This window comes from Ptychodera flava (assembly GCF_041260155.1).
Source record: "Ptychodera flava strain L36383 chromosome 23 unlocalized genomic scaffold, AS_Pfla_20210202 Scaffold_23__1_contigs__length_28996876_pilon, whole genome shotgun sequence".
NCBI lineage: Eukaryota > Metazoa > Hemichordata > Enteropneusta > Ptychoderidae > Ptychodera > Ptychodera flava.
In genome coordinates this window covers 21,045,827-21,060,138 of record NW_027248277.1, presented here as the reverse complement: position 1 = coordinate 21,060,138, position 14,312 = coordinate 21,045,827, and the positions used below count along the sequence as shown (strand labels likewise).

General features: G+C 36.7%; 1 protein-coding gene across 2 annotated transcripts in view; it reads right to left on the bottom strand.

Annotated features, from left to right (window-relative positions):
* The window catches only part of LOC139123601 (uncharacterized), a 42,811-nt gene extending 31,163 nt beyond the window's left edge, over nt 1-11,648 (bottom strand). For both annotated transcript variants that reach the window (XM_070689771.1, XM_070689772.1), the window contains exons 1-6: nt 11,252-11,648; nt 9,502-10,044; nt 4,936-5,112; nt 4,051-4,127; nt 3,257-3,354; nt 1,304-1,419 (exon numbers count right to left, since the gene is read on the bottom strand). In XM_070689771.1, coding sequence (XP_070545872.1) covers nt 1,304-1,419; nt 3,257-3,354; nt 4,051-4,127; nt 4,936-5,112; nt 9,502-10,032 — 999 coding nt within the window. In that variant the 5' untranslated portion in view covers nt 10,033-10,044; nt 11,252-11,648. The remainder of the gene's footprint in view (nt 1-1,303; nt 1,420-3,256; nt 3,355-4,050; nt 4,128-4,935; nt 5,113-9,501; nt 10,045-11,251) is intronic.
* Between the last annotated feature and the right edge of the window lie 2,664 nt (nt 11,649-14,312).

The window sequence follows — 14,312 nt, the reverse complement described above, 5'->3', positions numbered from 1 at the left end:
CCCCACTTGTTAATGGGTACTTTGATTACAGGTCCTCAGAGAGGATAGAGTCCTCTTCATTAGGTCTGTGATAAAATACTTTTGAATGAATTCGCTTGATACATGTCTGAGTTGTAGTTCACGACATGAAAAAATCATAATAAAATGGCCACACGGTGGCCATATTGGATCGTATCACAAAACAAATAAATGTGCATATGTATGACATAGGTTAATGTCCTTGTAGCAAATTTGATTAAAATTCGTTGAGATATGCCTGAGTTATGGCTTGTACATGAAAAAATCATAACAAAATGGCCGCACAGCAGCCATATTGGATCGTATCACAAAACAATTAATGTGCATATGTATGACATTGGTCAATCTCCTTGTACCAACTTTGAATAAATTCGCTTGATACATTTCTGAGTTATGGTTCTGGACATGAAAAAATCGTAATAAAATGGTCACACGGCGGCGCCATATTGGATCATATCAAAAACAAATCAATGTGCATGTGCATGACATAGGTCAATGTCCTTGTACCAAGTTTGAATAAAATCGGTTGAGTTACGCCTGAGTTATGGCTCTGTACATGAAAAAATCGTAACAAAATGGCCGCACAGCGGCCATATTGGATCGTATCACAAAACAAATTGATGTGCATAGCTATGACATAGGTCAATGTCCTTGTACCAACTTTGAATAAAATCTGTTGAAACATGCCTGAGTTATGGCTCTGTATATGAAAAAATCGTAACAAAATGGCCGCATGGCGGCCATATTGGATCGTATCACAAAAAAAATTGACGTGCATATCTATGACATTGGTCAATGTCCTTGTACCAACTTTGAATAAAATCAGTTGAAACATGCCTAAGTTATGGCTCTGTACATGAAAAAATCGTAATAAAATGGCCGCCTGGCAGCCATATTGGATCGTACACAAACAAATCGACGTGCATCTGTATGACATATGAATTAATCCTTGTACCAAGTTTGAATGAAATCGCTCCAGGCATCTCTGAGATATCTGCGTGAACGGACGCACGCACGCACGCACGCACGCACGCACGCACGCACACACGCACGGACATGACCAAACCTATAAGTCCCCCCGGACGGTGTCCGTGGGGACTAAAAACTGTAGTCAATGAAATGTGAAACCCGTTTGGTCCAAAATTATCAAAAAAATTACTGAAAAATTTATAAAAACTGGTAAAATGTTGCACTAAAATTTTGGTGGGAAAAATTACAGCACTCAAAGGGTTAATTAAAAAGACCTGGGAAAGATGAATAAGAGATATGATGCATGCTTCATTACCTCGTTTAGAGACATTTGTCTTTCAGCAGCTGTCAAATCATGCATATTAATTTCTTTCAAAATGACCAGCGAGTCATCGTCTTTCTTCCTGTAGAGTACAGCTGCTCCATAGGCACCTGGTGGGTAAACAAGTCAATGTCAAAAACACTGGGAAAATAGCAACAGTGAAAACTGTGCTCCCATTTGTTCAGAATGGGTGCAAATTTAACCTGCACAAAATTTGAAAGCTATCAGACAAGCAGTTTTATGGGTGGTGTTTTGACCTAAAATGAGAAAATTTCAAGTTTTAAAAACTGCATATATATAAATTTCAACATCATTTGAACGTATCTGAATAAGGTCGTTGCTAACAGACTTAGTTTGAAAATGATGGGATAAGTAGTTTCAGATATATTGATGGGAGAAACATTGACAAAAGTATGCCAGGCTTGGAAAATGTGGCAATGGCAGCAACAAAATAATCTACTAAACAAATAAATAACTCAGTCAATGAAAAAATTTAAAACTTAAACCACAAAAGATATCTCTAAAAATGTAAAAATTATCAAAATAACATTCTACTGGTATGAATAAAACTAGGAAAGAATTACAATAATAAAATATGTTTCCATAGGGGGACAATAAGTGCAATGGTGGATTAAAAGATCTAAAAATAAGAAATATGATAAAACCTGAAATTGCAAATTCGAACACACAAACATTCACACAAATGTACATGCTTAACACATCATTGGATGTCTACACTCTATGCTGTTTTATTGCTACTTGTAAATATAGACATGGGAGCTAAAACTCATAGTCAAATCCACAAATTACCGGAGAGGCACAGTTTTGCATAATTGATGGTGACATCGGAAAAACATCATATATCTAGGCCATATCATACAGCATTTAAGAGTACTTGTATTAATGGCATACACATTAACATTTACAACAACTAGTCTATGATGAATGCATACTCTGTATACTGTATACATGACAGTCTACAGACAACATGCTGTACAATAAATATCCAGTTGGAATCACTCTGCTTTTCAGGCATGTACAAATCAAATCATACACTTGTCGAAACAAACAGCATTTAATTTACTAGCTTAATATAGTGAAGACCACCAGCTTTCCTTACTAATCCTGAGATGAAATTCCAGGGTTTCTCAGCAACATGACAAAGATGTGCAGATGGCAAGTCCTGAATAATGCCACCGTCCTACGTGAGTGTGCTACAAATGTATACCCTTTGAGTGCCAAAGACAATTTTTGTTCCCTTTACAGAATATAACACGAACACTTTTTCTCACATCTAGATAATTTTTCCCTTATATTTCATCCAAAATTTTGGTCAAAAATTGTGGCTGGTGAAAATTTAAGTCTACCGGTATTTGGTCCAAAACTATCGAAACAATTACAGAAAATTTCATAAAAGTTGGTAAAATGTTGCACTGAAATATGCCCCAAAAAATGTGTACCACTCAAAGGATTAAACAATCACAAAGTCTGGGTTTCAAGCTCAAGACAGTGTAATGTTTCCCTATTTTAATTCATAAAATTTCATGGCCTGACAGTAAGAGTTACTTCTTTCTAGCCAACTAAAGGGACAGTGGCTGAAATTTTTATGAAATTTTTTGTTCATTAAAGTAGGTACATTTGTCTTCTTGCCCCTTAAGTATGTGAAAATAAAAGTATTAGCCTTGTAAACACAACACAGTGTGTACAATATGCAATGTTCTTGTTAACAAAGGAATGATAGTCAGTGCTTAAATTCATTTGTCAACAATAACATTGGGTATTACACACATACAGATGGTATTGACATGTTGAATACTTGGTATTTTGACACGACTTTTGGAATAGGACAAGAAACTGTAGCTTAAAACATGACACAAGTATTGAAAAGTACATAAAAAGTTACACGAAAGGAGCTGTAAACAAAGATTTATCTCAATATGGCCTCACCTTTGCCTACAGTCCTGATTTTCTCAAAGCCAGCAAGTGACTGGGGAGTTGTTTTCCACTTTTCTAGTTTTTCAACCTTGAAGTAAAGCTCACCGACACTACAGAGAGAAACAAAAGACATCCTAAACTACATCCTACTATAAAAATGAATCTCCTCTTCAGTGGTAAATGCTTTTCGACAATAAAATCTTTCATTGAGGGTGACACTCTGTGTAGGGAATGTTAATAGCTTCACTCTCGCTTTGAAATCAAGTGAGATAATTAGGGAGAGCTATCATGACAGACTTTGTATTCAAGGAATAAAATCGTAAGAACAGTGCCATTGCATACCAATCATATGTAAAGTTCTTATCACAAAGTAGATTTTGTGTTCAGCAGAACTTGAAAAGAAATGTTCGTACACTCTGTATGACTTTTCAAAGTTCCTCTCATTGCACCCCATAAGTTGAATTTCTTTGAAAAATATCACTTTTTGAAAGCATCAAAGTTAAATTCAATGTCTTTCTTAGGTGTTGGAGTTAACTAGAATAAATTCTATTATAATGCACAATTGACTTAAAACAGCAAATTAAAACAAAGCTGTATTATTATGTGTTTGGCCTTTTCTGTATTATTTTTCTTGAGCTGCTCAAATTCTCCATCATTTTATCAAAACAAAGAAGGTGAAAAAATGCCATTTTGTTACAATTTTCTTACTTGCAGTCTCTAAAACATCATTAAATTTGGAACACCAGTTTTGATTTGTAAGTGCACAAGAAATGATGACATCATTCACAATCCATACGATTTCTTACCTTATTTTGCTGGTGTCTCCAACTCTAGTTGCTGGAATGTCAGTACCTAAAATTTCTTTTGATATTCCAACAGACACCTATAAACAAAACAGAATCACATAACATATAAGATGCCCACATCAGAGATGTAGTTTGCTATATATTCTTAACAGTTTGTTTTTATTCTCCTATTTTAAACCTTTTTGGGTCAAGGCATAAAAATAATCATAAAAGTAAACAAACCCAGCAATGAGGTCTTTTATTTTGGGGGAGGTTTTTTGATCGTTTTTTTGTTTGTTTCTTTTGTATTTTGAGCTCATAAGATCCAGCTTTGACTTGAAAAAGACAACGTTTACATGCAACAGTAATTCTGATATCTGGCATTATGATTGTGATATCACAAACTTTCCAAACTTTACAAATTTTAGTCCATGTCATCCTATAGCTACCCGGTAATAATTTTTCTGCTGCACATTACACAACGTAATTTTTTTATTTCCTAAGTTTTACAAACATGTGAAACAAGGCTGATGTGACTAGTCTAGATCGATCCACGGGTGGATGAGAAATAAAAAGCTTTTGCTTTTTTTGGCCTTTAATAACCAAAGCAACTTTTTCTACATATCATGGATGTCTACTATGGACAACAATGACCTGCTTTGTCAAAGATGAATTACAACCATAACAGCTTCATAGTGTTCTCTTTAACTTGGAAACACAGAGGGGGCAGCCAATCTACATAACAATGCATAATTTGCAATCTTTTGTTGCAGCAATATATTCATTTGCTTGGTTATTAATAACATACAAATAGGTTGCTGAAAGACAGAGGGGTGGCCCAGCCCTAAAAATCCCTGATGGAAAACGCTGATTCCGATATATCAAAATCAAGGCAAAACCACTCACCCCAATCAAACTCTCCAGTTCCTTAGCAATATGTGTTCCATCTGGATTCTGTGCGGCGTGACACGCTAAGAAGTCAATTCTGGCATTGACATTGTCCTTGTCTAGGTAGTTCTTTACCAAATTACAGAAGAAGTCCCTGATGTTTTGTTGCTCTGATAGTGTTGTCGATGTGATGACCTGCAACAGAAATCAAAACTTTCAAAGTTTTCACAAACAACTCCTTTGCACTATTTTTATTCAACCCATCATTTATCTGTCTTATTAAATAATCCTGTTTTCATTTCATACATTATTCATTGAACATGTTTGTTCATTCATTCATTTGTATGCTTATTCCTTCATTCATTCACTGACTGACTGACTCACTTGGTTATTTATTCATTTGTACATTTATTCATTAATTTGTTCATTCATACTCATTTGGTCATTTATTCATTTGTACATGTATTCATTTATAAATCATTCATTCACTCACTTTCATTTATTTAATTGTACATTTATTCATTCATATATTCATTCATTCATTCATTCACTTACTCACACTATCATTTCTTCATTTGTGTATATGGATATTCATTTCTTCATTCATTCATTCACTTGGTGCATCATTGATTTGCATCTTTATTCATTTGTAAATTCATTCTTGGCCATTATTCATTCACTCAGTCAGTTATTCATTTGTATATTTATTCATTGACTTGGTCATTTACTGAATTAGTTCATCCAATCATTAGACCATTTACTTTTCCAAAGAAGGATAATATAACAGTGAACGTGGCAAATACAACGATATGGGATTCACAAGACCAAAAATATTGGATTCACACTAATCATTACCTCAATCTATCATCACCAAAGTATTTGTTTGCTTTCATATTTCACATCCTGGGATTGGGAATGTTGACATGAGTATTATTCAGGGAAAGTATGCAAATATTTTAATCCAAAGGCTAATTTTATAAAACTCAGGTTAATAGGAGAAACATATGTTGCTACGGACATCTAATATTTCTAGCCGGTAAAAAGAGGGGGGCAAAATTTGAGCAAATCTAGCATACTGACTAAAATCACTAATGGGACAAAACATTGTTTCCCTTCAACATAACATCTATTCTCAATTTGCTAAAGAAATGTGTTCATTTATGCAAAGCGTATTAACACTGTCTTTAAGTGCTGTAAGTTTTTCCACAAAAATTTTAGTGCAACATTTTACCAATTTTTATGAAATTTTTCTGTAATTTTTTGATAATTTTGGACCAAACAGACATCACATTTCATTAGCTACAATTTTTATCAAAATATTGGCAAAAATCTGAAAAAAATCTGACTAGGGTACATTTTATAAAGGCAACAAAAATTGACTTTGTCGCTCAAGTGGTTAATTATGCCTTTGAGTGCAAAGTCAATTGCTGACAACTTTATAAAATGTATTTACCAATTTTTTTTAAAGATTTTCTCCAAATTTTTGATCAAACACTATGGCCAATGACAAGAGACGCCCATTTTGTCCAAATGTCAAAAAAAATTACAAAAAAATCAAAAATTGGGAAATTTTGCACTAATATTTGGGCGGGAACATGAGCATTGTTTGAGTAAACAATGAACAGACCGCTAGTCTCTGATGAATATCATAGGCATAGAATCTTGCACTATCTATACACATATAGGTTGCCATTTATATAATTCCATATTATTAAAACGTACATCAGTGTAAAATATTGACTTGTAAGTTGTTGGATACTTATAACATAAACTTTACCGTAAAACACACCATATTAAAACTTTTGAAATATTTACCTACATTATCTAAAACCTGGTGATACAATTATTCACATGTTTCAAATGACTAGATGCATATAAGCAAAGTTTAAAACCACCTCTATGATGAAGGAAAAATTTCAGTTATTTCAGTGAATATAAAATATTCTACATACAGTGGTTTTGCTAGTGAATTTAAGAAACGACCCAGTTTTTGTGTTCCAAAACCTGAATGTCTGTGTATACAATTTTTAAGCTTCTGTTCATAGTGTTGCAATAAAATTTAACTAGCTCACACGCGTGGTATGGATGCCACATTTTACGGCTTGTTTGGAGACAAATATCATCTGAGCTCATTAACGTCTACCCCTGGGAGATCAAACGTTGAAAAACAAAATGACAAATGAAACAAACAGGAGGAAGTAAAAAGAGTGAGAGACAAAAGCTCAAGCTGGAGGAGGAAGATGGGGAGGGAAAGGGAAAGAAAGAGAGGGAGAGAGAGACTGAGAGACAAATGGAGACAGACACAGTAGGGGAGCCATGGAAAAAAGAGGGGTCAGACAATGACTATAAGAAACAAAGGGCGCATACATTGTAAATATTTTTAGAACTGAACCTTTCCGCATTTTAACTCTTGTAATTTTTTTTATTCCACAATGAGAGTGCAACTATATCATCATGAAAGCAAACTGTTTTACAAATGTTTTCTGTCCGTGTCCGTAACTGTCTTTCAACATGAGTTCAGTCCGATATTTACAGAGGGAAATAATTAGAAATTTCAATGGCTGAACAATCAGTAGATTTAGCAGACTTAATGATATGCTAATTATCATTTCCTTTTATTTTTCAATTCTTTGTCACTTCTCTGTAAAAGCAAACTTGGCTCACATTATTGAGACACGTACCATGTTTCATTTTTTAATATCATTTCTGACATGCAAATCTTTGTTACTACAGTCTTTGTATTCATTTTTTGAGATTCTGAAAATTTCTTTGAAGTTTCATTGTTTTCATATGTATCCACCCTTTTAGGCCTGACTTTCTTGTAACTTTAATACCAGAACTATTCAAACATACCTACTACTACATTTATAGTATTGAACTCAAAATATTGTGCACAAAAGACAATGAAACTGTGTGAAACCATGTATACGTATCTGGCGACCTATTACCATGAGGAACAGAGTGCTGCACAGCAGGGACGAGGATGTCAGTGCAGCATTACAGAGTGGCACTTTAACTCTGAGTCCACACTTTTAGGAAAAAATTTCAAAACGAACCTTATCATTAAAATTGTACATATTCTGTTCAACATTAAAGATGTTCAAGGGCCAGTAGGCGTCACTTTTGGCGGTTTTGTTCACTACTTTTGTTTTGTATATATATCCAGTGTTTCCGTTAGCGTACAAACTTGCGTACTGTACGCATATTTATGGCTCTGTACGCAAAATAAAAATCGCTTGCGTACGGATGTACGCAAATTTCTGGCTCTCGACTGAAAATCAAAATTGTTCGCGTATGTGTTCAAAGACGTTCTCAGCACACGCAAGTAAGTGGGGCGTCGACCTGTTGAAACTATAAATAGCACGGAGTGAACGCGTACCAAAGACGTCCCTAGCGAGTTTCAGGTCACGTTCGTTGATGTTCACATACCAGCGTTAAAGACTAAACGTTTCTCCTATCTACAAATCAATACTGTAGCTGCCAATCATTTCCACGCACATTGACTTTCGACCAATGACAAGACGTGCCTAATTAACTTAGATACAAATAAACTTTTATCATCACACGATGTTTTTTTCTTTCCCACGGGCTTGCACAATCATTTCGAGTCGCTTCTCCACGCACGTGTTATTTGCTATTTGACTGTTGATCCTCTATCCACGGACCGGGCTAGACGTAAATAAATATGTCGAAACGTCAAAAGACACTCGATTCTCTGTGGAAGACAACAAAGACCACAGAACCACGCGTTAACGACGATGTTCGTGACACGGAGCCGGGTGATAATAATGAACCTAATAACGCTACCGAAGACGTTGGAATTTCAACACCGCATGCCTCGGTTTCCAGCACAACAGTTACCGATTTGGACACGCCCAAAACCGGATAAAAACATCAAAACGAAGTCGACTAAATGAGAACGTCATCGATGACATCATGATGATAACACTGCAAGGGCCAGAGATCGGAGAGTTTGACTTCCAAAGTGCGATGCAAGAGTTTAGACGGCAGAAACAGCGGAGAAAATAGATTTGTTTGACGTCTATTTAGGGAACGATGACGTCACCACTGATACCAGCGGCAGCCTTCGTGTATTAGCGGTACTTCTTTGTTTTGGTTTTATGAGGTCAGTGGTCACCGCACGCGACATTTTTTACTTTGTACGCAATTTTCCAGAGCCTATGCGTAACATCGTATGCAAGTAGAAAAAAACTAACGGAAACACTGTATATCACAAAATATTCTTCTTTTACTCCCCATGTTGAAAGACTCACTATTCAGCTTGTCAAAACAGTGTTTACACAACTTGTCACGTGCAGTACACTGTCATTGTTTACATCTAAATTCTAGTCCGGACCAGAATTCACTTGTCAACAATGACAATGCAGTCTACACATGTACAGGCTGAGTTGACAAGCTGAATACTGTGTATCTCAACATGCTTTGGGGAGCAGAACAAGAAACTGGAATTGACATGAAAAACAAAATGTAATAGATCATTGTAAGTCACAACTACTGTCTTCAATATACTCAATACTAGAGGTTATAACGTATGAGGCAATAAATGAATTATATTTGACCTACCTCTTTACTATCACCATTCCCACATATTGTTATTGACCCGGGGCTTGAATACATCACACATGCTATACTATCCACATTCCTGCTTCCTAGAGTCTGTGAAATCTGCTGCAGTAATCCTTCCAATGTCACATTCTCATACTTGTATTGCACTAGAGCCACGTTTGGCAAAACAGCGTTCGCAATCTGCGAAAAGTTTCGCATTTTCGTCGACAGGATGACCAGCCTCTTCTTTTCTTCGTCTCCATTCTTCTTCCTCCCTCCGTCATCTTCGACAGTCTGCGCAGAATCCTTCAAATCCTCGGGATCAATCGGCTTTTTTCTTTCATTTGTCTTTGCGATAGCCTCATCAAGATCAGCTGACCTGAGATCAGTCAGCGATTTACTCTCTTTTCGGTTCAGTGGCGGTCTTCCGGTTGGACCAAGCTTTCCCGTGCTAGGACGCTGTCTTTCCGTTGGCTTTACTAATCTATTCCCATTATTCCCATTTGTGTTTTTTTCCGTCCCATTTTTACCAGAATTCTGGAAGGACATCTTATTATATGCCTGCACCAGAAAATACAAAACAGAGATCATCTGTAAGGTTACACTTCTTAAACAAAACACGAACACTCTCTCTCTCTCTCTCTCTCTCTCTCTCTCTCCTTTTTTTGTTGTTAGACTACTTCGATGAGACACAACAGCCTCTCTCTCTCTCTCTCTCTCTCATATGATTATACTCATTTAAACCATAGACAGTCTATGTTTAAACGAGAGAAAACAGCACTCTCTCTTGCACACACACATAAAAATATACATTACATAGACACCCTCTGACATACTGGGGTATTTAGTACACCACTCGCACTGTAGTTTTGATACAAATGCAGCGCTTCTGTTTCAAAGACAATCTACCGCCACCTGATTTAAAGTTGTAAAAATTTCTCGTGGCTTTGGGAGTAGTGTCTGGTACTTTTGATATCAAAAGAAAAAGTTTAAAATTTTGTAGCAAGAAGCAAATTACAATATAATACTTGTACTGTAAGCTGGCATATTGTTGTTTCAGCTAAATGGTGAAACGTAAAATTTGAAAGGAATGGGGTTAAAGAAATGAATGTTTTGTCTCTCTGATCTCGACAGCAATTACAATAACATTTTGGAAGACATAGTATACAGTTCATTTCCCTGATGTATTTGAACAATATTTTGTGTCAAGCATTGTTATGCTGCTTCACCGGGCTGTTGTTCATAGTACAATAACACAATATTAGCATAGTTGTAAGAGATAACATTTGATAATAAGATAATTTTTCACAGGTGAGAGTGGGGTAAATAAATTTAAGTAATATTGGACTTGGCGGGTATTACCTATAGAATACAAAATGTAAGTGAAGAACACAGTCTATCGTAATAAATGGGAGGGTAAAGGGTCTACTCTAGGTGGGCACAAAAATAATGTTCAACTTCATAGCACATACTTCTTCCTACATACAAACCGTTCGGATCATCAATAAAGGATACATAAATTGAAGGATGGTGCAAAAAAGGAACTCTTTCTAGACTGTTCTTCCACCATTAAGACAAATATAACGAGATATGGGGCTATTGCGATTGTGGTATTTATGTCACCGGCGGAAAAATCAATAAAGTTTAAAGGTAGAACTATAAAATTAAACCTTTGATAGTCTACACGTTTCGGAATGTAAGCTTGCACAGAAACCATGGCACCGACTTTGAAGGACGCGTGAAAGGCAAGAAACTATTAAAACCTTACCTTCAGGTTCAATATGTTTCATGAAGTGTCGCACTCAGTATTGCCTTTCTGGTGACTTTCGTTCCGGGCTGGACGGCTGACATCACCATTTCTAGAGAAATTAGCGTGCTCTCCCCGTTGCTAGCTATTTGCACAACGCTAAGTTGCCATCGCCATTTTGGAATGTATGTTCTCGGGGGCACTCTCTACCTGTCAGATCGTCTTCCGGTTTCGGATCACGACTCCTCCGGGTCGGAAAACCTCTAAGTTTGGACGGAAAAAGGCAGAAATGCGCGCGGGATGTATTGTCTCACTTCAGTAGCTGTAGAAACACATGACGCTGCCTATTTTCGTAAATAATACAGCACAAACTGCCGTGTTTACGATCGCTACTTGCGCGCATGAAGGCAGCTCATTTGTATGCATGACGTTTCTTACCCAGAATGCACTGTGGGTCGACCAACTTGGTCGCAAATCGAGTGGAAAATTGCAGCTTTCACTCCACATGTAAGCCACACAATACCTCACCGTTTATAAAAGGACACAGGAAAATAATACCAAATAAAGTAATTTTAGAACCAAGTTTACGTTACTTTAACAATCGACTCAGCTTTAACAACATATTTTAAAACTCTCATATTATGTCAAGCTTTTCAACAGCCTCAGAGGGAACTTGAGGGACCCTCTGGAGACCGGGGACCGTGCTATAGACTATCAAACCGATGAGTTACCATGTAATTTTCTTTTCCCGTTTGATATTTATTCTCATAATTTCATATACCTGTATTTTCAGGATCTATCAACCACTTCTGTTCATAACCCCCCCCCCCCCCACCCCCGTGTACTTGGGCCGGCTTGGGGCCTTCAAGGTCGCAACAAAACTGCACACTAAACATGTTGCGCTCAATACCAAAACATAGTCACTGACAAATACAGTCATTGACCAAAAATAAGGAATGAAACAAGTAGTTGATTATTTTCATTCTTGTTAAAAATCGACCTTCTCGAAAATTGTGCTTTCCACTAGGTTAAGAAAGAGGAAGGCAATATCTGAAAGCAGTAACTGTTATTAGGCCTAATTTTACGCTTATAGTTGGCGCGGAGAAGGAAAATGAAACTATTTTAAATATGGACGTAATAATTTTTAAGGCAATTTTTAAATCTTGTCTACTGGAATGACACAAAGTTTTAAGCATAGTCTTAACTTTACTAATAATTTATTGTCCTTCGTATAAAGTTTTCGTCTCTCATATTGTCATAAAAGTACACCGTAATGAAATCAAGCGAGCGATATGTTCGGTACGCGTGTTCTGATGGTACGACTTACACATTTGCTGTCCTCGTCACTCTTCACTCGAAGAGCACGAAACTAAAACGAATACAAAGGATAAAGAAAGAAAGAAAAGTGACAAATCCCTTATCTGATCCACAGGTGTCCGGAGTTGCCGGTGTACATGCATAGAGAGAGATCTCTCTCTATGTACATGCATAGAGAGAGATCTCTCTCTATGCATGTACACCGGCAACTCCGGACACCTGTGGGTCAGACTTGTAAAATACTACTCTTTTTGTAGAATGATGTGTCACGTGTCAATTTGAAGCATCCCCATGCATCTTCTACCCGATTAAATTGTCTCTGTACGTAAAATGTTTATTTTGCTTTTGTTTGAATGAAATACAGACATACTGCTTTGAATTTTATTTCCCAAGATGTACTTACAGTATGTGCATTACTGCACTCTGGATAACATATTTATCATTTAGTGCTCTGTTTTCTATGGTGTTCAACTGTGTACGTGTTTGGCGGAGAAACCATGCATTAGAAATGGGGAGACCGGACGACTTTCGGGGAATAAAATGTTGTTGTGTTAATTCTTTACACTACAGTCTGCCAGCACCAAGGTTCAGCCTTCGGCCTAACACTTCGATCCCAGGCCTTCGATCGACTATCTAAACATCGCTGCACGCACCTGTGGCACACACCACAGGTGATTGAGAGTAATAAAGGGGCCGGGGAAAGGTATGACAGTTTTATCCTCTGGGATCAAAAGCCATAAAATTCCTAACATAGCTCGCGAAATAGCCACCATCCATCGATAAATACCTGATGTCCCAGTACGACATGTACAAAATGTCGTAACTAAGGCCAAGAAAAAAAAAGTTTGTTTCTCATCCTCGCGCGCGTCAATACACACCCCGCCGCGTCAATCTCTTCTTCTGCTTCTCATGAGGAATAAAATGAAAAAAAAACAACTCAAAATATGCGACTATAGTGTGCTACACACAAATGACACACTGTGAGTGGAAGATCTATTATGTTTATTTTCATACAAGTGACGGCCAAGTCAAACCGTATAACTGTTGCTATACAAAAAACCCAAAGCATCACTACTGTGCATTTATCTCTGCGTGCATTCCGATGTTGTTTTAATTTTGTTTGCGCGTTAACGTTCTTGTTGATTCAAGAATAAAAAAATTGGAGAGCGAAAAAATGCCGCGTCACCGCATCATTTGTCTAGGACGAGAAAAAAACGTTTTTTGTCTTTTCTTGGCCTTAGTTCCATTTTTGACCAAGAAACGTCTCTTGCTCTTACGTACGAAACAACTATGTGGAAACTGTTTTGCGGCGAAATGGTGATTAATCCTTTGAGTGCTGTATTTTTCCCCAAAAAATTTTAGTGCAACATTTTACAAAGTTTCATAAACTTTTCCGTATATTTTTTGGTAATTTTGGACCACATGAACACGACATTTCATTGGCCACAGTTTTTTATCAAAATTTTGGCAAAAATCTGACAAAAATTGACAGAGGTGTATTTTATTAAGGCAACAAAAATTGACCGTTGGCGCTCAAAGGGTTAAATGCTGGTCAGCACGTGTACGTTTTGAACTTTACATGTAAGCAATGAACAACCAAACTAGAGTCATATACTGTAAGTAACTACCGACGTAGATCCTTTACTCAACCATAAACAACTATGAGATTTGTGGTCCGGAAGATAAAAGAGTGTCACAATTTCCATTCTTTCTGCGTATACCACATTGGACAACCACGCAAATTCTCAATCTCTTGTTCTCGCAT